Source organism: Pristiophorus japonicus, chromosome 16 (assembly GCF_044704955.1).
Source record: "Pristiophorus japonicus isolate sPriJap1 chromosome 16, sPriJap1.hap1, whole genome shotgun sequence".
NCBI classification, from domain to species: Eukaryota; Metazoa; Chordata; class Chondrichthyes; family Pristiophoridae; genus Pristiophorus; species Pristiophorus japonicus.
The window spans coordinates 53,386,005-53,411,447 of record NC_091992.1 but is presented as its reverse complement, the minus strand read 5'-3'; the positions used below and the strand labels follow the sequence as shown (position 1 = coordinate 53,411,447).

Genomic DNA, 25,443 nt, shown 5'->3' with positions numbered 1-25,443 from the left:
TAAACAGTATTTCACATCTCAAAGTTGTAGCATTATTAAACCTGGAACCCCACAAATCCAATATTGGCAGTGAGGTAGCAAAAATCATCTTGACCTGGATTCTTAGTAAAATCGCCAGATTTCACTCACCACTTACATGTTGCTCCCTCCCTCATTGCCACTGCCCATTCTTGTCCAATGCTTCCGACTCTGCAGAAAAATGCCCGTCTTGGTTTCCACTGGAATTCAAGTCTGCTCTCCCAAACACTTGTTCCCTTAGAAAGTGGCAATTTTCTTTGTGACTGAGTCATTGCATCAGTAACTGGTGTTAGTCAGAGAACCACACTGCAGTCAATCATGGTCATAGAGCAGTATTTGAAAAGCCACACGGGTCTCGTGAGCCATGTGTTGACCATTACTGCAGATTATAATGCATTGGTCAGTCTCTGGTTGCAGCTACGAAACACCCAGCATTTTAAGATTGTTATATAACAATGCATGGAACAGTGACTAGAAAATAACTAGTTATTTGCAGTTGCAATGCCCCACAGTTGTCTGTTAATTATAAATTCATAAACAAGAGGTAAAGAAGCCCAGCTTTGAGGGGGAAGGGGGAGATCCGTCTGCCACTACATCTGGATTTGAGATCTTGATTTGTTGTTGTTAGTTACTGGTATAAGCACAGAAACTCTGACCTTTGTACTCCTCGCCCCAGGCTCGTACGAATTGTAGAGTCAAAAGACTGCAGTTTTATAATCATTTGCATACTGTGGATATTTACAGAGTAAGGGGAGGGGGAGGTTTGAAGCAAACCTGATCGGATTGTGGTTCTGATGAGTTCATAAACTACTAGTTACATTCTTGTGGTTTTATGGCCTTATTTGAAAGAAGCACTCAGTTTTACAGCTGAATATGTAATTTCATCCCTGTATCTGCTGTTCCACACGAGGGCAATCTGTTACATGCTTGCATTTTAACAATTTTTTTTTAAAGTATGTATAATGTTTGAAAATGTTAGCATTTCTAAAACTGAGATTTGGTTCATTTGAAATTTTTTTTAAATTTTAATCGATTTCAAAAAGAAGCCTAAATATGGTAGGCCACTTGTTTGTGGTAATGACTGGACTTATATCCTTGAAATGTACTTTGAACTTTGTCCATTTGTTTGCTTCATTTTTAACTAGGACTATAAAGATTGTATCTGAAACCCCAGCTCTTGGTGCTGTACTATGCATATAACTTGCTGATATATTACTGATAAAATAATCCAACCATGGCTTTGTATTCATTTGTGTAAAATCTTGAGTATCCTCGACTTAAATGTACCTCCTCAATTCAGCGTAGCTGTGAAAGATCAGAGCTGTGTCCTACAAGACTTTTTTTTCTGGAAATTTGTAGTCGTGACCACTAAAGTGCTTGCTTCTTGCCTGCCTGAATGAAATACACATTATCTGGACCAGGACTGCAGCATCAATGGGCCCTATCTGCAAATAGTCAGACTTTGGGTTCCTTTCTTTCTCTGATGTCTTTAATTACATTCGAGGAAATATGTGTGGCAGGGACCAGCCGTGGGGAATGGAAGCTGCCTTGTTTTGTTCAGGTGAGGGAAGATTCACAACCCACTTAAGTGATCCTAGGTTGTCATTTTTACAATCTCATTTGTTACTATACCAGGCCTTCAGAGACTGGAACTGTGATTTGTATCTCAACAAGGTGTCTGATAACATGTTTGCAGCTCTGCTTAATCATGAAAATGAGTGACTGGCTGGAGACTGGCTTTGGGGCAGGGGCAGGCACCTTTTCTAAATTTCTATTTTGATTGACACTTCAGTAGCCAGAAGCTGCTTGAAACTGGGTATAACTATGGCAGGCTTCTACTAATTATCAGTGCTTGCTGTATAACTGTATGGTTAACTAAGGACTCTTTGGAAGTTCATTCTGGTATAATACATCATAGACACAAGAGTTTATTTCAAGAACTGCTAAACTTTGAGACATTTATTGCTTTGGAAGAGACCACAATGAATTAAACAGCAGTCCTCTCATAGAACCATGGCACGGAGACTGGTCAATTGGCTCATCAAGTCTACACTTGTATTTTATTTCCACATATGCTACATAGACTAATTGCACTACCAATGTACTATATTTTTGGGCTGGATTTTGCTGTGAGCGACAAATGAATGATGCCAAGCATTCGTTAGACTTGCCCTTGCACATAAACTTTCTATGGGCATTTGCACAGCACATTGTTGTCAATCGACATCAGTTTCATTCAGTTCAGCTGCACTTCCATTATTGCATTGCCCAGACTGCTGAAGGAAAAAGTCAGTCTAGTAATGAGCAAAATCAGCTTTGGTCTGAATCTTCCACTTCCAATTTTGAATTCCACTGATCTAAACTGTAGATTAGATGTACTAAAAGTGCTGTCTATTGTGATATATTCACAGAGCACAAGCACACACAGCTCCTAACATGGCAGGCAGCTCTCTCGGAAGCCTCCGGAAACTGCCTGGTTCTGTTTAATTATTAACTATGCAATTGCAGTACACAATAAGTCCACATCCACACTGTGGTGCTACAAATATTACAAGCTTACAGACATTACACTTCTCCCTCCTTAATGAAGAAGTTATTATAACAAACATCATACATAACTTTCATGTTTATACATAACACAGGATATAAACTTATTTTTTTCCATATTTGCAAATTTAACTTTACCACTTGTTTTCTGTTTCAAAGAGGATACCTTCGCTCTCGGACAGAACCTTCCAAACATGGTGTCGAATCTAAACTCATTCGAGGCTCATCCGGAGGAACGTTTTCCTCCACGGAATTTCCTTGATTTTCATTTGAACTCGCTCTAACTTCAGGCTCTTTGTTTTCCTGACTTAGACTCAGACTTACATTCTGATTCTCTCCTGGAATTGTTTCCAGTACATTGGATTTAGGATTTGCTACTGGTATATCAAAGCTATCTGATGTCAGAAATACTTGAATCATTCCCACCTTCAACTCCTTCCATGTCTGTAGGTAAAATATGATCAATATGAACAAACCTAACCTTGTCCATTATCAAACATCTTTACCAAATATGTGCGAGGACCACATATCTTCACCACTCTTCCTCGTAACCACTTTACCCATTTATGGTGATGGTTCTCCACTCTCACCTTCTGGTTTAATTTCACACTTCTCTCTTTTATTCTACCTCTATCATGATTCTTTCTGTCTTAATTGTGTCTCTTCTACGGACTGTGCCAAATTTGGCTTTAACCACAAGAATCTGGTTCATGGCTTCCTTTGAAAAACAACTCTGCTGGTGTTCTACCAGTAGTTGTATGAGGAGTATTTCGATATGTAATCAAAAAATTAGCCTATTTGTGATTCAATGACAACTGTCGTTTCCTTGGATTTGGATCTAACATTTGTTTTATGAGGGCACGTTTTACAATTTGTACAGTGCGCTCTGCTGCACCATTCGAAGCAGGATGGTATGATGGAACCTTGGTATGTTTCACACCATTTTTGCTCGTGAATTGTGCAAATTCTTCTGAACGAAATTGTGACCCATTATCCGAAACAATTTCTTCAGGGAGGCCAAATGAAGAAAATAATTTTTACAAAATGTCCAATGTTTTACTTGTTGTCATTTTCCACATTGGAAACACCTCAACCCACTTCGAATGGCTATCAATTACAATGAACAATTGTTGTCCTTCTAACTCAGCAAAATCAATATGTAGCCTTTGCCACACCCTGGGAGGCCATTTCCATGGCTGTAATGGTACTGATGGTGGTTGCTTGCTTACCGATTGACATGTCGTACACTGACTCACGATGTACTCTATATCTTTATCAAGACCTGGCCACCATAAATAATTGCGTGCAAAACTCTTGGTCAAGCACATTCCCAGGTGCTGGTCATGGAGGTCTCCAAATAATTTGGACCTGAATTTATTTGGTATAACCACTCTTGCACCCCACATGATACAATCTTTATCAACTGATAATTCATTCCTATGAATGAAAAATGGATGTGTATCTTTATCTGTTACCTGGTTTGGCCATTCATTTGCAGTATACTCATACACCTTTGACATCACGGGGTCACGTTTGGTTGCTCTACCAATCTCTTCAGCTGTGACTGGCAGTTCATCAATGTATGAAAAATAAAACACTTCTTCCCTATCGGGTGTAACTTGTGATGGGGAAGGCAATCTAGACATTGCATCAGCATTACTGTGATCAGCTGATTGTCTGTATTCAATATCATATGTATATGCTGACAAATTCAAAACCTATCTCTGCATTCGGGCTGCAACTAATGTTGGAACTGGGGACTTTGGATGGAGGATTGCTGTTAGGGGCTTATGGTCCGTAACGATGGTAAACTTACGACCATACAAGTATTTGTGAAACTTCTTGACCCCAAAAATTAATGCCAAAGCTTCCCTTTCAATTTGCGCATAATTACTCTCACTGGCACTGAGAGTGCATGAAGCAAAAGCAATTGGTCTCTCCTCCCCACACTTGATACATGAGAGATCACTGCCCCAACTCCATAGGAAGAGGTATCACATGCTAGCTTAATCTCCTTAGATATGTCATAGTGAACTAACATGGTGCTCTCTACCAATTTGCTTTTACACTCCTTGAATGCTGTATTGCATTCTTTTGAACACTTTCAATGGACCTGTTTTTTCAAACGTTCACTCAGTGGATGTAATACTGTAGCCAAATTTGGTAGGAACTTCCCATAATAGTTCAAAAGACTTAAGAATGAACGAAGTTCTGTGACATTCCTGGGAGTGGGTGCATTTCTGATTGCATCCAGTTTTTCTTTGGTCGGATGTAAACCATCTTTGTCTACTCTGTACCCTAAGTACTCCACTGAGTTTTTAAATAACTCGCACTTACGAGCAGACACTCGTACTCTGTGCTTCTCTAGCCGTTTGAGGACTTCATTCAATATGTTATTATGAATTTGCCTATTTGGTGCTGAAATTAGTATGTCATCCAAATAACATACTACCCCTTCAATACCTTGCAAAATCTGGTTCATCACCCCTTGGAATATGGCAGGGGCGGAAGACACGCCAAACGGTAGCCTATTAAATTGATATAGGCCTAGATTAGTATTTATAGTCAAACATGACTTGGACTCCTCATCTAGTTCAAGCTGTAAGTAGGCATTCGTAAGATCTAGTTTTGAGACGATCTGACCACCTGTCAGTGTTGTGAACAAATCTTCTATATTTGGCAATGTATTGGGAACCTTACCCTCCAGAACCTGGTTTACGGTTACTTTATAATCACCACACAATCTTCCCTTACCATCGGACTTAGGTACAACAACAATGGGTGTAGCCCAATTACATTGATCTATCTTACAAATAATGTTCTCAGTCTCTATCTTTTGAGTTGTTGCTCAACTTTCTCCTTGAGTGCATATGGTACAGAACGTGGCCTGTAGTAAACCGATCTAGCGTCCTTCTGTACCATGACACTCGCCTTGAAGCCTTGGATCGGACTGCCCGTTTCGCAGAACACCTTCGGATACTTCTTGATAACTTCATCCGTTGATGAAAATCTCGCTTCCACACAGAAAATCTAACTCTAATCCAGCTTCAGTGAGCTCAACCAATTTCTTCCTAGTAAGGCAGACTTGTCTCCTTTCACTACTATTAGAGGCAAGTTCTGAAATTGATCTTTATATTTCACCGGTACGGTGATATGACCTACCACAGGAATTTTCTCTCCCGAGTAGCCTCGCAGCTCTCTCTTGGATTTCTCCAGTTCAAAATCACGCAATTTGTCGTGGTATAGTGACTCCGGTACTACACTCACGGATGCACCTGTGTCAATTTCCATTGGTATCTTGAATCCCACAACATCTGTGTGGATTTTGATGCTTTCCGAATCGCTGTCCGTTAACCTCGTGCTCCTGATGACGTGTAACTCTAACATCTCCTCGTCCTGTTGTTGTTCTCCCATGCTATGTAGTCTCTTGGGATTTCTACTCATAGCTTTGAACGCTGGACTCATAGTTTTAAAAACTGATTTACCCTTTAGTCGGCATGCCTTCGCAAGATGCCCAATCTTTCTGCAGAAGAAACACTCTGCCTTCACGTATGGACAACTTTGAGCAATGTGTTGTCCCAGGCACCTATAGCACGACTTCGATGCTCTGGTAGAATTTTCAGTTTCTGAGACTTTGGGCCCCCACCGTCTTTCACTTTGAACCTGCAGGTGACTTACCTCGGTTGACTGACGACTATAATCATTATTTAATTCTCGGGAATATTGTTCGGCCATGCCCATTTGACCTCGCTGTCTGACAAGCAATCTCAAAAGTCAAGTCATCCGTCGTCAATAACTTCCTTCTGATCGCATCATTTTTCACCCAACAAACAAAATGATCCCGTAATGCTCGGTTTTGAAAGTTTCCAAAATTACAGTGCATCGATAGCTTTTTTAATGCTACGATGTAATCACTGATATTTTCATCGGCCTTTTGATTCCGAATCCCGAAACGATAGCTTTCAGCAATTTCTAACGGTTTGTGGTTATAGTGCTGCTCCAACTTCGTTAAAATCTCTTTAAGCGTTGTGTCCTTTGGCTCGTCCGGCACCAGCAGATTTACAAAGGTGTCATACAATGCCGGACCTGCCTCCGATAAGAAGATTGTTCTCTTACGTTCCAACACAGCCCGGTTCTGGACTGCATTGTCTGGAACTTCGATTATGTTACTTTCTGTGAAATACATTTCTAGCCGATCCACATACGCTTTAAAACGTTCTCGGTCGTGTCTATATTCCCCCAAATGTACGATTACACCTGCCATTTTAATCTCTAGCTGTTCATACCATGTGCTGTATTTTACCTCATATTTTGTAGCTTTTTTCCAAAGACAGACACTTCCAAAGTCTCTGTCGGTTGGCTGAATCCTTCACCAACAAAATTTAAGCTTTAAATCATCCAAAAAATTCCATCTCACCACCAAATGTGATATATTCACAGAGCACAGCTTCTAACATGGCAGGCAGCTCTCTCGGAAGCCTCTGGAAAACTGCCTGGTTCTGTTTAATTATTAACTGTGCAATTGCAGTACACAATAAGTCCACATCCACAGTGTGGAGCTACAAGCATTACAAGCTTACAGACATTACATCTATCAGTTGTAGGAATGAAAACCTGGCTCTGACTCAACCCTGAAGTGGATCTGCCAAATCTGGCTGGATAGTGGGGTTTGTGTGTACTGAATCTGTCAAAAGGATCTGTATATCTATTCCATTTCTCAACCCCTTTCTAACTGAGGATTGGTGTAAAATAGCTATGCATATTTCTGATCAGGCTCCCAAAAGTAGGGCCCTGCTTGGCTAAAAACTTTACTATGTGGCAACCTTGTTTAAGAGCGTTTTGGACTCAGCAAACTCTGAGGGCAGCTGTTCTGAGAGATTTTTTTTCCTGGATCTGAATTCCAAATGGAATGCTGTATCTGGGAGATTAATTATTTTTGTCCAATCAAAAAGTTGGGATATATCACTAAAAGACCAGAATATATATTTTTTAAGATTAACCACAAGTCTGCCTATTCACAAAGCATGCCCTTCTCAAAACATACCATGACTTCCTGTTTGTAAGCTCTGCCCTCCCTGTTCTTAGAAGTGTTAGGTTTAAAATGCATTCTGGGATTTTTCCAGAGTACATTCTAGAAGGCCACTACTTGGTGAGCCTCTCTTCCAGGCAGAAGAACTGAAGCCCTAAACACGAGAGAGCGAGAGAAAGAGACAGACGCAGGCCTGTGTAGGGTGAGCTTCCAGTAGGTATTCCTAACATGTAGTGATGGTCATTAACAATTAAGCTTACTGTTCTTAGAAATTTACACTATTATATAAAAGTTATTTTTAGCTGCTTTGTAGAGAAGGAAAATGGTTGATTTGGAGATTTTTTTTCAATTACCTAATTGTTTGTGGTAGCTGTTGGTTACTGATTGGTGGCTTTATTTGATCGAATTGATTGCTTGATTTTTGTTTTGGGAGCTGGTTCCTGATTGGCAGCTTTTCCTACCTGTCTATATTTGAGCAAGACATTGCAAGGTAGTTGCCATTATAATAAAACAGTGCCTCAAATTTCAAGTTACCATAGTTTAAAAAAAAAAGTTTGAAGAAACAATGGCAGTTATTTGTAACTTAATTAAAGGTTTCCTGGCAACAGAATGTCTGCAGTATTTTTATTCTCTTTAATGAGCTTGCTTTTATTGGAAAAAAGCAACGGTTGTGACCTGCAGCAGTTAAACTCTAAATGGCCTCACCCACTGTTTACTTAACAGGAATTTGTATTTGAATCAAGCTTCACCATTACAGCAAAATAATAGATTGTGCATTATATAGCAGAACGCTCCTGTCCTTATAAAGTAGTATATCAGGATTTGGCTTACTGTGAGCATTGTCATGAGAGTGCTACTGTTCTACACAAAACAAGTTTACAGTAGCACCCTGTGTTGAACAGTGTCCATTTTGCTTTTGTGGGACGTGGAATTGAATTATTCCATGGATGTGAAATGATTGCCTGACCAGAACTGCTTTCCCACGAGTTACCAGTTGGAGAGAGAAAGTACAAACAGATGTGCATTCGAGCTCAATAACAATGAGTGCCATCTGTAACTATAGTAACTGCCTAATCACTGCACAACTTCATAGAAAACTGAATGCAAGTGTAAGTGCTTGGCAAATCTCTGCTGAGGAATTTAAAATATGAACGTTTGTGATTGATTTTTTTAAATAAAATTAGAACATTCATGTACTGTACTGAGGTGGATTAATTTCCAGTGGCAATGTAGTTAGTTGTAACCTTAAACAGAGCATTAGTATCAGCACCCCTTTAAGAATCTTAGCTGTGATACTGAATTATGGATAGCGTTTAAACAATAGTTAAACTCTTGAGATACAAGGACACCGGGGATCTAATTAATTTAGAGGTCCTTTTGAAAAGAAAGAACCAAAAAATTGCATTTATAGCGTGCCTTTCATGACCTCAGGACAGCCAAAGCGTTTTGCAGCTAATGAAGTACTTTTGAAGTGTAGTCACTGTTGTAATGTAGGAAACGCGGCAGCCATATTGGACATAGCAATGTCCCACTAACTGCAATGTGGTAATGACCAGATCATCTGTTTTGGTGATGTTGATTGAAGGCAATTGTGAAAAAGGTAAACTATCGCTCTTCGTCCTTCTCGACCTCGCTGCAGCCTTTAACACAGTTGACCACACCATCCTCCTCCAATGCTGCTCCACTGCCATCCAGTTGGGTGGGACTGCATTCGCCTGATTCCATTCTTATCTCTCCTGTCGTAGCCAGGGAATCACCTACAATGGCTTCTCTTCCTGCTCCCATACAGTTACCTCTAGTGTCCCCCAAGGATCTATCCATGGTTCTCTCCTATTTCTCATCGCCCCTCGGCGATACATTCCAAAAACACAGCGTCAGTTTCCACATTACGCTGACAACACCCAGCTCTACCTCACCAACACCTCTCTCGACCCCTCTTCTGTCTCTAAATTGCTTGTCCGACATCCAGTACTAGATGAGCAGAAATTTCCTCTTAACTAAATATTAGGAAGACCGAAGCCATTGTCTTCAGTCTTCGCCACAAACTGTTCCCTAGCCATTGACTCCATCCTTCTCCCTGGCAACTGTCTGTGGATGAACCAGGCAGTTTGCAACCTTGGTGTCATAATTTGACCCCAAGATGAGTTTCCAATCACACATCCTCTCCATCACTAAGACTGCCTATTTCCACCTCCGTAACATTGCCCGACTCCACCTCAGTTCATCGGCTGCTGAAACCCTCATCCATGCCTTTGTTACCTCTAGACTTGACTATTCCAAGGTACTCCGGCTGGCCTCCCACATTCTGTCCTCCGTAAACTTGAGGTCATCCAAAACACTGTTGCCTGTGTCCTAACTCTCACCAAGTCCCGTTCACCCATCACCGCTGTGCTCACTGACCTAAAATGGCTCCATAGACTCACCCAGCCCTATCTCTGTAATCTTCTCCAGCCCAACAACCCTTCGAGATATCTGTGCTCCTCCAATTCTGGCCTCTTCAGCATCAAGGAGGAGGAATAGAGGTGGCGAGGTTTAGGGAGGAAATTCCAGATCTTAGGAACCTGAAGGCGTGACTGCCAATGGTGGAGTGATTAAATTGTGGATGTGCAAGATGCCAGAATTGGAGGAGCGCAGAGATCTCTGAGGGTTGTAAGACTGGAGGAGCTTACAGAGATAAGGAGAGGCGAGGCCATGGAGGGATTTGAAAGAAGGGTGTGAATTTTAAAATTGAGGCGCTGCCAGAAATGGGAGCCAATGGAGGTCAGTGATGATGGGTGAACAGGACTTGGTGCGAGTTAGGATACAGGCAGCTGGGTTTTGAATGAGCTCCTGTTTATGGAAAGTGGGAGGCTGGCCTGGAGTCCATTGGAGGTCTGGAGATAATAAAACCATGGATGAGAGTTTCAGCAGCAGATGAGCTGAGGCCGGGGCAAAGAATGACGATGTTATGGAGGTGGAAGTAGGCAGTCTTGGTGATGGAACGCCTATGTGGTCAGCTCAGAACCCCGGGTCAGATCAGACGCTGAGGTTGCAAACCATCTGGTTCCACCTCAGTGGCCAGGAGGGAGGGGATGCTGTCGGTGGCTAGGGAGTTTGTGGCGGGGACCGAAGACAATGGCTTCGGTCTTCTCAATATTTAGTTGGAGGAAATTTCTGCTCATCCAGTACTGGATGTTGGATAAGCAGCGTAACAAATCAGAGGCAGACAACTCCGAGGAAGGGGAGGGGTTGAGAGAGGTGGTGATGAGGTAGAGCTGGGTGTCGTCAGGATCCATGTGGAACCTGATGTGTTTTAGGATGATGTCGCCGAGGGGCAGCATGCAGATAAGAAATAGGAGGTTGCTAAGTATAGATCCTTGGGGGATTCCAGAGGTAACGGAGTGGAAACAGGAAGCTACGACTAGTCAATCCTGCTCCCACAGGCATTATCCAGCTCTCCAGCACCATATCTTTTATATGGTGAGAGATTGGGAAATGTTGGTGTTCAGAGGGACCTGGGTGTACTTGTAGACGAATCACTGAAAGTTAACATGCAGATACAGCAAGCAATTAAAAAAGCAAATGGTATGTTGGTCTTTATTACAAGAGGATTTGAGTATAGAATAAAGACGTCTTACTGCAATTATATAGGGCCCTGGTGAGACCACACCTGGAGTATTGTGTATATTTTTGGTCTCCTTACCTAAGGAAGGATATACTTACCATAGAAGGACTGCAACAAAAGTTTAAGAGACTGATTCCTGCGCTGGGGGGATTGTCCTATGAGGAGAGATTGACTAGACTCTGGGTCTATATTCTCTAGAGTTTAGAAGAATGAGAGGTGCATTGAAACATACAAAATTCTTACAGAGCTTACAGGGTAGATGCAGAGAGGATGTTTCCTTTGGCTGGGGAGTCTAGAACAAGGGGTCGGCCATTTAGGACTGAGATGAGGAGAAATTTCTTCACTCAGAGGGTTGTGACTCTTTGGAATTTACCCTAAAGGGTTGTGGAGGCTCAGTCGTTGAGTATATTCAAGACCGAGATTGATAGATTTGTGGATATTAAGGGAATCGAGGGATATGGGGATAGTGCAGGAAAGTGGAGTTGAGGTAGAAGATCAGCCATGATCTCATTAAATGGCGGAGCAGGCTCGAGGAGCCGAATGGCCTACTCCTGCTCCTATTTCTTATGCTCTTATGTTCTTCACTTCCTCCAGCCTTTGATCTCGTCCACATTGTCTACAATTGACTGTTTCAATTAAACAAGAATTACATCTTTAAATCTTTGACTTTAAGCACCACAGCGCTTTGGAGTGTTTGAGTTTGTCATTTGAGAGCTGGAGAATTAACTGCTGAGAAAGGCATTTGTGTATCTATCATATATTCGGTCCATTGGGCTGTCCCTCGTGCATAGTGCCATGGAGCTGCAGGTGGGGATTTTGTCCAGAACTCTAACGTGTTTCATTCCTATTCTCAGCTGTAGTATCGAGAGTTAAGCTGATTGTCTGTACTATACTTCCCAGAGTACATTAATAGAGACACAGGGCCCTGCCTGCTGTCCCACGGACAAGTGAAAATAACTAATATCTGTAATTTCCTCTGTGAATTCTAATGTAAACAGAGGGGGCTGTCGGCGCATGTTAACCATTCAGCCAACTGACAATAGATGGGAAGATTCACACAGAGCCACAGACAAGGAACACTTTTTTTGGAAAGATTCCCACAAACCCAGTTATTTTAATATTATTACTAATAAGATGTAAACTGGACCAAAATATCCCCAAAATACTGATTTTCAAATACCAAAACAATGATGTACACTTTAAAATTAGATTTGAATTTTTTTTAGTTTCCTTTTAAAATGACCCTATTTTCCAGTGTGGATTCATATATCTTGTTAATATGGCCAGCTATTTGCATGTACAGCATGGTATCAGGTGACAGTAAGAGGGTGTGTTTCACAACATTGACATTGGATCAAGGCCATAGTAGGTCAGCTAACAGGAAAAAAAGCTTTTCACTGAAAACTGTTTTGTTTTGCTAAGTTTTACCTGAGTAACATGTAAATAATAATCCTGACTGGTTAAAGATTTTACAGCATACCTCAATTTGAATTTTTTCAGAATTAAATTTATTTTTTTGCACAAATTATTGTTGTTATGCAGCTGCTGCCACCTGCTGGTGAATTTCAGATTTCTTTCATGCTTTACCGTTGCAGGCTAGAGAAGCTAGAAATTATTGTTGGTGATAATTAATACATCGCTCAACACATTTGTATGACATTCCTCTGAACGCTACTTTAATTGGAGCATTAACCCATTTAGGAACATAGTACCAGGTGTAGGCCATTTAGTCCCGCGAGTCTGTTCTGCCATTTAAGGAGATCATGGCTGATCAGTGACTTAACTCCATATCCCCACCGTTGTCCCATATTCCTTAATACCTTTGGTTAACATAAATATCAATCAACCCTATCTGTTCCCCTTAATATCTTGAAAACTTTGATCAAATCACCTCTTAATCTTCTCAATTCCAAGCAATTAATTAATAAAAAAATAGAAGGAACCCTGCACCTAAAGCACCAAGACCAAAGTAATAAGCAATCAATCAATAGAAAATAGAAGTCCTATCTTTATGTGAAGGGAAGGTATCTCTGTCAGTGTTTCTCTCTCTCTCTCTCTCTCTATCTGACAGTGGGGGGGGGGGGGTTGGTGTTTGTGTGTGGGGAGGGGGGGATGTGTGTGGGGGGTGGGGGAGGCTAGAAGGAGGCACCCCTGCTCTCTCCTCTGGCCCTTCGATCATTTCGAGTGCCCCCCAACCCATGCCCCTCCATCCCTTGCCATGCTCCCCCTCCATCCCTTGCCACACTCCTCCCCCACCGATCACCTCCCCAGTGCCCCCCTCCCATGCTCTTCCATCCCTCCTCGGTACCCACACCATTCAAACACAGACTGGGGGAAAAACACCCTGCTGAGCCATTGTGCAGGCACGCATGCTCAACCCTGCCGGCACTGACAAGAAGGCTGATCCCTAGCCCCGCCCCCTTGCAAGCTGCGATCGGCTTGCTCCGCCCCAGGGAGACTACGCTGCGCCACGCCACGCTCCAAGAGGACTGGAGAATTGCTCAAGAAGATTCCGGTGCACCTTCGAGCCCAGGCAGGTCACATAAGTCTCAGAGGTGTGCCGTTTTCGCCAGAACCGGAAACTTGGGCCTTTAAACCCTATTTTGTGTGTTATTTTCTTAATTTAAATCTTGGTGCCCAGGTATCATTCTAATAAATCTTCGCTGCATTCTCTCCAAAACCAATCTATCCTTCCTAAGGTATGGTGCTCAGAACTGAACACAGTACTCCAGGTGTGGTCTAACCAGGCTTTGTATAACTACAGCATAACTTCTAATCCCTTGTATTCTCGATATAAAGGCCAGCATTCCATTAGCCTTTTTTGATGATTTTTTCTATCGTCCATGGCATTTTAATGATCTATGTACATGGACCCCTAAGCCACTTTGGACCTTCACTGCTTCGAGCTTTTCACATTGTACACTGATCTATCCTTTTTTGGTCACTCTTGCATATGTTGAGATCTATTTGCCACAGTTTTGTTCATTCACTTAATCTATTGCTTTATAATAGTATGCTTCCATCTACACTGCTTACAATGCTGCCTATCTTTGTGTCATCGACATACCTGGATATGTGGCTCTATACCATCGTCTAAGTTACTAAATACAGTGAATAGTTGAGGCCATCCTGCCAATTAGAGTACCTGCCTGTTATCCCTGCCACTCAGCCAACCTCCTAACCAGGTCAATCATTTGCCTTCAATTCCATGAGCTTCAACTTTAGCTAACAGTCTCTTCTGAGGGACTTTATCAAATGTCTTCTGTAAGTCGATATAAGTAGCATCTAAAGACATTCCCCTGTCCACTACTTTAGTTACCTCTTCACAAAATTCAATCGGATTCATCAGGCATAACCTACCTTTTACAAATCCATGCCCTCTTTGATCAGCCGAAAATTTTCAAGGTGTTCAGTCACTATCTTTAATTATTGGCTCTAGTAATTTCCTGACAACAGATGTTCAGCTAATTGGTCTATAGCTCCCTGATTTCCCCCCCTCACCTTTTTTAAATAGCGGAGTGATGTGTGCAATTTTCCAATCTAAATGAATCATTCCTAAATCGAGAGAACTTTAGAAGATCATAGTTAGGGCATCTACAGTATTCTCTCCTACTTCCTTTAAAACCATATGATGAAAACCTGCTCACCGATGCCCAGTTTGGGTTCCGCCAGGACCACTCGACTCCAGACCTCATTGCAGCCTTGGTCCAAACATGGACAAAAGAGCTGAATTCCAGAGGTGAGGTGAGAGTGACTGCCCTTGACATCAAGACAGCATTTGATCGAGTGTGGCCTCAAGAAGACCTAGTAAAACTGAAGTCAATGGGAATCGGGGGGAAAACTCTCCTCTGGATGGAGTCATACCTAGCACAAAGGAAGGTGGTTGGAGCTCAATCATCACAACCCCAGGGCATCACTACAGGAGTTCCTCAGGGCAGTGTCCTAGGCCCAACCATCTTCAGCTCTTTCATCAATGACATTCCCTCCATTATGAGATCAGAAGTGGGGATGTTCACTGATGACTACAGTGTTCAGTGCCATTCGCAACTCCTCAGATAATGGAGCAGTGCATGCCCACATGCAGCAAGGTCTGGACGACAGTCAGGCTTGGGCTGATAAGTGGCAAGTAACATTCGCGCCACACAAGTGCCAGGGCAATGACTATATCCAACAAGCAAGAGTTTAACCACCACCCCTTGATATTCAACTGGCATTACCATCACCGAATCACACTCATCATCAACATCCTGGGGGTCACGATTGACCAGAAACTTAACTGGACCAACCACACAAATACTGTGGCAGCAAGAACAGAGTCTGGATATTCTGTGGTGAGTGTCTCACCTTCCGACTCCCCAAAGCCTTTCCATCATCTACAAGGCATGAGTCCGGAGTGTGATGGAATACTCTCCACATGCCTGGATGAGTGCAGCTCCAACAGCACTCGAGAAGCTCAACATCATCCAGGACAGAGCAGCCTGCTGGATTGGCACCCCCATCCACCACCATAAACATTCACTCCCTCCATCACCAACACACCGTGGTTACAGCGTGCATCATCTACAAGATGCACTGCAGCAACTCCCAAACCCGTGACCTCGCCCACCTAGAAGGGCTCTAATGTTTTTCTTCACATATTTCTTATTTCTCTCTCTCAATTTAATTATTTTACAACTTTTAGTTTTCCCTTTACCTGTAGTATCTAACACAAATTTTTATTACTGTACTCTTCCTTTTCATTTGTTTCTGAATTATTATTTAAAATACCTTTTCCACCCGAGTCCTTCACCCTATTTACTAGTTTAAAGTCCTTGTGACTTCCCTATTTATCCTTTTCTCTAGGAGACGGGTCCCATCCCTGGTTCAGGTGGAACCTATCCCAATGGAATAGTTCCTTCCTGTCCTAGTAGTAGTACCAATGTCCCTTGAAATAGAACACCACTTTCTCACACCACTCCTTTCGCAATGTGTTCATCTCCCTAATCCTCTTATCCCTATGCCAATTTGCACGTGGCTTGGATAATAACAGAGATTATAACTCTTAAGGGGGCCGAAATTGGTGAAGGGCAAGGGCTGCCCAAAGGACCGCTGATGGCCGCCGAGATACCTGACGGTACTCTGGGTGGAGTTTTTGGCAAAAATATTCTTGAAAGGGCGACCGGCAGCAAAAGAGAGACTTGCGCCGTCAATCTGGGCGGCAGCGAGCGGGAGCCCTCATTCTCGGCAGCAAAGGCACTTGCTGCCCAAGTGCTGCCGAGGATGAAGTTGGGCCCAGGGAGGGTCGAAGAGCTGCAAATAAAAAGCATTAAAAAAAAACATCGGAAGACCTTCAGGGGACCCCATCCAGGTAAGTCGCTGTAAAGAAAAAATATTAAAATTGTTTACTAACCTTTTTTTTCCAGCTCTTTATACTCACTGGCGGGGATAAACCAGCCTCCTTGCAGCGGTCCACCCCCTTTCTGGCACCGATTCCCGCCCGCACTAATCTAGCGTATCGACGGACGGGAGGTTGGTTGTGCCACTCGGCTGCCCGCTGATGTCAGCGGGCGGTTCCCGATGGTGTTCTCCTCCCACCCGCTCCGGACCAAATGGAAACTGGCACTGGGCGCAACTCGGGGAGGAATGTTGGTGGCAGTCGGCGACAAGGCCATCAATTTCGGTCCCAAGGTCTTTTTTAAATAAAATTTAAACAATTAGCTCCTGGTACTCTCTGAACAGGGCCTCTTGCCCATTCCTCCCTATGTTGTTGGTCCTAACATGGACCACAATAACTGGATCCTTCCCCCCCTCTCCAATATTCTTTCAAGCTGGTTTGAGATGTCCCTCACCCTGGCACCAGGTAGGCAACATACCATGTGGGACTCTCGATCCTGCTTACAATGGATGCTGTGCATCCCCCTAATTATTGAATGCCCTACAACTACCACATTACACTTCCCCTCCTCATTCCTCCTGCTCCAAGGTGCCATGGTCAGCATTCTGGCTGTCTTTTTGACCATCTCTTCATCCTTACAAAACAACATTAGAGCAGAATTACAAAACTGAAAATGCACAGTAATAGCTTCAGTTCCCTTTTTAGTTGCTTAGTACTGAAGCACAGCTGTTGCTGTGCTAGTATAGTTCTGGCCAGCAGATATAAACACCAGCACAAGTGGAAGGGAAACTTGCTTGAAGCAGCCTGATATTTTGCTGAGGAATCAGCCAGTTTTGTGGCTGGGCAGTTCTAAAGTGCACCTGACCTGTACATTTTTTACTGTTTAATGATACTCTCCTAAATGAGGAATGCCAGAACAATCAGAATTTAAAGTCCATGGGTAAGCTTTATGTAAACTATTAAAATGGAAGGTATACTGAATTGAATTTCTGTACTTAACTCTGCATCATGTAAAATTTTTTAGATGGAGATAGAATCTGTTTCCATTTCGTACAGTACAATATCAGAGTTATGGGCACTTTGTAATAGTTACTGTCATGATTACCATGTTTTTAAACTGAGCTTATACAGTAATAGTGTTTTTTTACAAAGTGCTGTATTTTGTTTCTTTGATGAGCATGACGTTATATTCAGAATGTTTTATGGACTTAAAAATTGTGATGTTGTGTATATACTGAAGTTTCATTGACCCCCTTCCTGAGGTAACTGGATAACAGAGTTTCTACTGTATATTCCACATTTCCTCAGTGATCTTGTTGAGTGCAATTAAACGGCTTTTGTATACAAATTTCTTTGGAGAAAATCAGTGGGTAGCTGCAGACCATGTATAACCAGAGTTGCACATAGCACGCACTTGCTTCCAGTCACATTTTAGCCGTCGTACTTTAGTGTAACCTCTGACTCATGTAAGCACACCATGGGAGATCTGCTAGTCTAAAATGAATTGACACCCTTTTTAGGGTGCAATTTGAGTGCTCCTGTATTTGCTGGGTCTATGTATAATGGTGCCATTTTATCAAAGCACACGCTTTTACTTGGTAACTTTTAACTAGCCCACTTCATGATTTCACTGGCTGGCTTATTTTCTTCCTCAATGGTTGCAGGTGTTGTGACAAGCGACTGTGGACCACAATCAACCTGAGCCGCTGCAAATCGATCACTCCAACTATGCTGAGTGGGATCATCAGAAGACAGCCCATTATACTAGACCTTAGCTGGACAAACGTCTCCAAAAAACAACTCAGTTGGCTCATAAACAAGTTACAAAGTAAGACTTATTTGGTTCATATATATATATATAAATGTGAATTCTGAAAAGGTGCACTATGTCTTGTGTTTGTATCAGTCTCTATTTAGAACCAGTCTCTAGAACAAGACTGATAATAGAACCGTCTCATTTAATATGTAATATTGAAATATCGGGAGTGTCAAATAACCGTGGTACTAATTTAATTTAAGTTTGGTGTTAATTTTAAAGAGCACTCACCATATTGAGAACTTCAATTAAAATTGTACCATAGAAATGCTGTGTGTGAAGATGAAACCCAGCAATGCTGCATATGTAGATAGTGTCTTTTGCAGAGTGTGACTGACACCAATTCAAGAAAGAACTTGGATTTATATGGTGCCTTTCACAACCTCCGAATATCCCAAAGCGCCTCACGGCCAATAAAGATTTTTTTGAAGAGTAGTCACTATTGTAATGTGGGGAAATGCAGCATCCAATTTGCACACAGCAGGGTCCCATAAACAGTAATGAGATAAATGACCAGATAATGTGTCTTAGTGATGTTGGTTGAGGGATAAATATTGGCCTAGACATTCATCAAACTCCCCATCTCTTCCTTTGAATAGTGCCATGGGATCTTTTATATCTTACTGTGTGGGCAGATGGGGCCTCGGTTAACATCTCATTTGAAAGCATCTCTGACAGTGCAGCACTGGCTTATGTTCTTGGGTTGCCGGAGTGGGGCTATGAATTTCTGACTCTGAGGCAAGAATGCTACCACTGAGCCAAGGCTGGCACCTTGGTTCTGATATAACTAGTTTGGAAAAAATGCTTTAGGATATAGGTCTGATTATGATTTGGATTTTAGGCTTTTTTTGTCCAATTCAAAAGAAAATAGTTGGTTTAGAACTATATTGAGTTAACTTATAAATATGAGGGGCGTGGATAGGAAGGACCTGTTTCCCTTGGTAGAGGGGTCAACAACCAGGGGGCATAGATTTAAAATAATTAGGGGGAGGTTTAGAGGAGATATGAAGGGAAATTTCTTCACCCAGAGAATAGTGGGGGTCTGGAAGTCACTGCCTGAAAGGGTGGTAGAGGCAGAAACCCTCATCACATTTAAAAGATACTTGGATGTGCATTTAAAGTGCCGTAACCTATAGGGCTACGGACCAAGAGTTGGAAAGTGGGATTAGGCTAGATAGCTCTTGGTCGGCCGGCGTGGACATGATGGGCCAAAATGGCCTCCTTCCGTGCTGTAAATTTCTATGATCCTCGACTCTGGATCAGTTCCTATCGAGTGGAGGGTAGCCAATGTAACCCCACTTTTTAAAAAAGGAGGGAGAGAGAAAACAGTGAATTATAGACCGGTCAGCCTGACCTCAGTAGTGGGTAAAATGATGGAATCAATTATTAAGGATGTCATAGCAGCGCATTTGCAAAATGGTGACATGATAGGTCCAAGTCAGCATGGATTTGTGATAGGGAAATCATGCTTGACAAATCTTCTGGAATTTTTTGAGGATGTTTCCAGTAAAGTGGACAAAGGAGAACCAGTTGATGTGGTATATTTGAACTTTCAGAAGGCTTTCGACAAGGTCCCACAAAAGAGATTAATGTGCAAAGTTAAAGCACATGGGATTGGGGGTAGTGTGCTGACGTGGATTGAGAACTGGTTGTCAGACAGGAAGCAAAGAGTAGGAGTAAATGGGTACTTTTCAGAATGGCAGGCAGTGACTAGTGGGGTACCGCAAGGTTCTGTGCTGGGGCCCCAGCTGTTTACATTGTACATTAATGATTTAGACGAGGGGATTAAATGTAGTATCTCCAAATTTGCGGATGACACTAAGTTGGGTGGCAGTGTGAGCTGCGAGGAGGATGCTATGAGGCTGCAGAGTGACTTGGATAGGTTAGGTGAGTGGGCAAATGCATGGCAGATGAAGTATAATGTGGATAAATGTGAGGTTATCCACTTTGGTGGTAAAAACAGAGAGACAGACTATTATCTGAATAGTGACAGATTAGGAAAAGGGGAGGTGCAACGAGACCTGGGTGTCATGGTACATCAGTCATTGAAGGTTGGCATGCAGGTACAGCAGGCGGTTAAGAAAGCAAATGGCATGTTGGCCTTCATAGCGAGGGGATTTGAGTACAGGGGCAGGGAGGTGTTGCTACAGTTGTACAGGGCCTTGGTGAGGCCACACCTGGAGTATTGTGTACAGTTTTGGTCTCCTAACTTGAGGAAGGACATTCTTGCTATTGAGGGAGTGCAGCGAAGATTCACCAGACTGATTCCCGGGATGGTGGGACTGACCTATCAAGAAAGACTGGATCAACTGGGCTTGTATCCACTGGAGTTCAGAAGAATGAGAGGGGACCTCATAGAAACGTTTAAAATTCTGACGGGTTTAGACAGGTTAGATGTAGGAAGAATGTTCCCAATGTTGGGGAAGTCCAGAACCAGGGGTCACAGTCTAAGGATAAGGGGTAAGCCATTTAGGACCGAGATGAGGAGAAACTTCTTCACCCAGAGAGTGGTGAACCTGTGGAATTCTCTACCACAGAAAGTAGTTGAGGCCAATTCACTAAGTGTATTCAAAAGGGAGTTAGATGAAGTCCTTACTACTCGGGGGATCAAGGGGTATGGCGAGAAAGCAGGAATGGGGTACTGAAGTTGCATGTTCAGCCATGAACTCATTGAATGGCGGTGCAGGCTAGAAGGGCTGAATGGCCTACTCCTGCACCTATTTTCTATGTTTCTATGAAAGCCTGTTTGTGTCGAAGATTTGAGTTGTGTAAAGGGACATTTACACCACAGCTGTCATGTCCATGTGAAGTGATTTCACTTTGCACGGTTGCTGCAGTTATAGTTAGATGAAGTCTGAATCCAGAGTCAGGGCCTGGAGCAAAGCCAAATGAGCATCCCTGGAGGAGGGGGTCTCACTCTGCTCTGTTTTGGAAGCCTTCACTTTCCTGAGTTTGCTGTCCATGCTTCGTGCCAACACCCAGTGTGTGAGTGGGAATGCATCCCAAGATTGTGGCACTTCAAGATTCAAATTAAAATGTGTGCAGGATGCTGCAAGTGCATTGTTTTACTGTAATGGAGGGGCATCTGGCCTACATTACTGTAGAGACTCTCGCTGTTTGAATGGACTGGAACAGAATAGGAAATCCTGTCTGAGATTTGAGAGGAAGGGCCAACTGAATAACTGATAAATATATTATCCTTTTGAGTAGAAGGAAGGTTAAATAAAATGTCTCAGTTGATTTATACACGTGGATGTAAAAACATATAATGCCTGCTTATAATTTTTGAATAAACCTATTGCAATGACATCCCAGCTGTTGTGCTCCCATCTCAAGGATTATAGTGCACTCTGAGTTGGAGTTTGTGACCGAATTTGAAGCCAGCACAAAAATTGTTAAGAGATGCTGCTCAGCAATATACCATAGAGAGTGATGCCAGCCTGCAGTCCTCAATGATGCTGTTCAGTGAGCATCGCACTATGTTCGGTGACAATGGAGCTATGCACAAAAGAAAAAACAAACTTGTATTTATATAGCACCCTTCACAACCTTAGGATGTCCCAAAGCACCGTAGTCAATTAAGTACTTTTTGAAGTGTAGTCACTGTTGTAATGTAGGAAATGTGAAAATGTGCACGCAGCAATGTCCCACAAACCCCAATGAGATAATGACCAGATAATCTGTTTGTTGTGATCTCGATTGTGGGATAAATGTTGGCTAGGACATAAGCACATCTGTGCAGTGCTCTGCTCTCGGCTGGTTAGTGATTAACACGGGGAGCATGCAGAGCATTGTATAATGCTCATTGAACAGTACCACCGAGGGAGAGTGCAGGGCACAGTGTAATACTCATTGAACAGTACCACTGAGGGAGAGTGCAGGGCACAGTGTAATGCTCATTGAACAGTACCACTGAGTGAGAGTGCAGGGCACAGTGTAATGCTCATTGAACAGTATCACTGAGGGAGAGTGCAGGGCACAGTGTAATTAATGCTCATTGAACAGCACCACTGAGGGAGCGTGCAGGTAGGAACCTCACTGAGTAAACCACTGGATTACCTAATTTTACTTTGCATCAGCCTGGATTTATTCCACGACTGTCGCAACATCCAAGAGGTGTGAGACTCCATACTCGAGGTAGATCTTCACCCATCCTTTAGTACACCCATGTATTATCTTACTGATTTTGCATTAATGTGAATGGAAAAAATGTTTAAAATCAAGATTAAAGTGGTACAACTGTTTGGTAACAGAACTTGTTGGTACGGTCTTCTTACTTTCAACCAAAAAACTGTAGAGCACTGGTATGGATCATACGAGTACTGGCAATGGGAGCAGGGGTCTATCCCCTGGCTACTATGTTTGGTAAATTTGGTAAAGTTGTAAATCTGTTTTTCTATAAATGAGTTTCTGATTTTGATGCACATACTACACAGATCTTCATTCCCTTTCCCCAGCCCCTTCCATGTTAGGACTCTATGTAGTGTTTATGGAAAAAAAAGTCATTACTCATGTCTAAAACTATTTAGAGTCTTAATATTTAATCCGCATGGCATGTTCAGCAGCTTCAGTTGTAGCTCTTCACTTCATTCCATACTATGGGGTGTTAGCCAAACTATCCCATCCTGCAGGGATAAAGTAGAGACTGCACTATATTGGAAACCCTTGGATATTCAGTGAGTAGTTTATAAAACTCCCATAAATTGTTGGTTTACAAATCAGCCATTAATAAAGTACTGGATTGACACGGAGTTCTATTTAATATTGCATAATGCTGCTTTAACTGCTGTTTAATTTTTTATTGGAGTTCAGTTTTGTTCCAGAGACCAGCACTAACTGCTAAGCTGACTGAATAAATATTCATGAAGTTTTGAATTTTACAGATTTCTTTCATTTGGGAAATCTGAGGAGCTGAGTTTCTCAGTGTTATACACTTGGCACTATTGATAAGTTTCTTCCCATCTCCTGCTTCCGCCCCCCCAAAACATGTGAACGTGTAATTGTGAGGCTTCCACTTAGCCAGTCAGTGCTCTTAATGCTCCTTTACCTTACAGAATTGTCTCTGGTAATAAACATGCTTTTGGGGGGTGTCCTTAAGCATTAATATTTGTTTCTTCATTGTCGCTTGGTCAAAATACTAGAATTCCCTACCTAACAGCACTGTTGGGAATACCTTCGCCACAAGAATACAGCGGTTCAACAAGGCTGGCCACTACCATATTCTCAAGGGCAACTAGAGATGGGCAATAAATGCTGGCCTTCCCAGCGACACCCACATCCCCTGAATTCATTTTTTTAAATGATCTGGAGTGAGAGCCACTAGAAGCCACTAGAGAGCCCCAAACGCTCCTCAGCAGGTAGAATCACTGGCTGCCAGCGGTAGCCATCTTATTAGGTCTGCCACTTTGATTTTGAGATGGATTGAGCCCCATGAACCTTTGCATGTACACAAGATTACAGACTGTAACATCATCATCATAGGCGGTCCCTCATATCAAGGAGGACTTACTTCCACACCAAAAAGGGATGAGTTCACAGCTGTTTCAATGAAGGACCTCATATTCCAGGTCCCGAACTACATGTTGAAGGGTGGATGATGCCTGTGCGTGGACTTTTTTAACAAGTGGTGGCCATTGCACATCAGCCACCACATGGGCTTGACAGAACTAGGTCTTGGTCCAGTGGGAAGTTTTAACCAAGACAGTTGAAGACCAGCTCTGCTGCACGGACCTAGTGCGCACACTTATTGCAGTGTGGGCTGGCCCGTGCTGCCCCTGAGCCCTCGCCTCTTCTGGACTCTGAACTCACGCCTCTCCTGGGCCTCAATCACGTCGCTCCACGATCACTCATCGCTCCTGCGCCCCAACCTCGCCGCTCCTGCTGTACCTGCCCACGCGCCAATCAGCGACGTGGACCTTGGTGACATCCAATCCAGTCACCCTCTTCACAGTCGTCGTATGGCTGGCCCACACCCCAAAGAGAAGAAAAGACTCGCAGCAGCTCCTCTGTGAACACCACAGATTGGTAATGGGTTATGTCTTTTATGTCCTCCTTCCACCTTACTGTATGATGTGGATTGGTGCCTTGCATTGCAAAGAATGATCGCCTTGGGTTTCCATTCTACCAATTAGTCATGTATAGTGTATCTCTGACCATGGTGCTGCTTACCAGTTGTATCATAGTGAAAAATGGAAGGGCAGGGCTGCCTTCCACCCTTAAGAAATGGTAGTTTGGCTCAGTTAATGCATTAATTTTTTGAATGTATGCCTACAAATAACTCTAAATCCATCTACTCCAGTTAGTGTAATTGCAGCAAGGCAAATTAGATGTAACCTGAAGTGTCTATTAGCCAAGAAATTCAAATAAGAACACTTTTTAGATGTGTATATTGTAACTATAAAATGTGACCCTCATTTTGAATACAGTAATCCTTGGCTAATCTGAACAATGCCAGTTCAAATTGATTAGTGAATCCAAGCACTGTGCACATTGTGTCCTTGAATAGTAGTGTGCACCTTTCAAATCGGTACCAGTTTAATTCTAAAGGAACAGGATGTCCCTCCTCTTCTGCCCCCATCCGCTCCCCCGCCCCCCTCCACCTTTCACAAAAACAGATTTGTGCTGTTTGTCTTTGATGCTATCAAGCAAGGGAAGGAGGAGGAAAGAGGAGGAGGGGCATCCCTTTCCTTCAGAATTAAGCTGGTATGGTACAGATCACTTCATAACACAGTTATATTACAGACATTTCCCCTCTCTGAGTACTTGATTATATCAAGAGTGGCTTCTATTAATTGCAACTGAAATTTTGAAGCAGGCGAAAACTATTTATACTTTTGCTAATGGTATTGAGGTGAATGAGGCTGCCCTTTGGGAAGATGCTGAATTGGTTTGAAGGATAAATTAATTTCCGGCGCTTTCTGTTGAAATAAGAGAAAATTAATTGAAAATGAAGAAGTTGATATCCGAGATTGCTTCTGCCTGTAATTAAATTAATTGGGCAAAGCTTGAATGGCAGAGAGAGATATGAATAATTTAAGCGAGAAACTGTGAAATAT

General features: G+C 42.6%; 1 protein-coding gene across 2 annotated transcripts in view; it reads left to right on the top strand.

The window, feature by feature from the left end:
- The window catches only part of LOC139226504 (lysine-specific demethylase 2B-like), a 193,431-nt gene that overhangs the window by 151,034 nt on the left and 16,954 nt on the right, over positions 1 to 25,443 (top strand). For both annotated transcript variants that reach the window (XM_070857335.1, XM_070857334.1), the window contains exon 8: positions 18,237 to 18,400. In XM_070857335.1, coding sequence (XP_070713436.1) covers positions 18,237 to 18,400 — 164 coding nt within the window. The remainder of the gene's footprint in view (positions 1 to 18,236; positions 18,401 to 25,443) is intronic.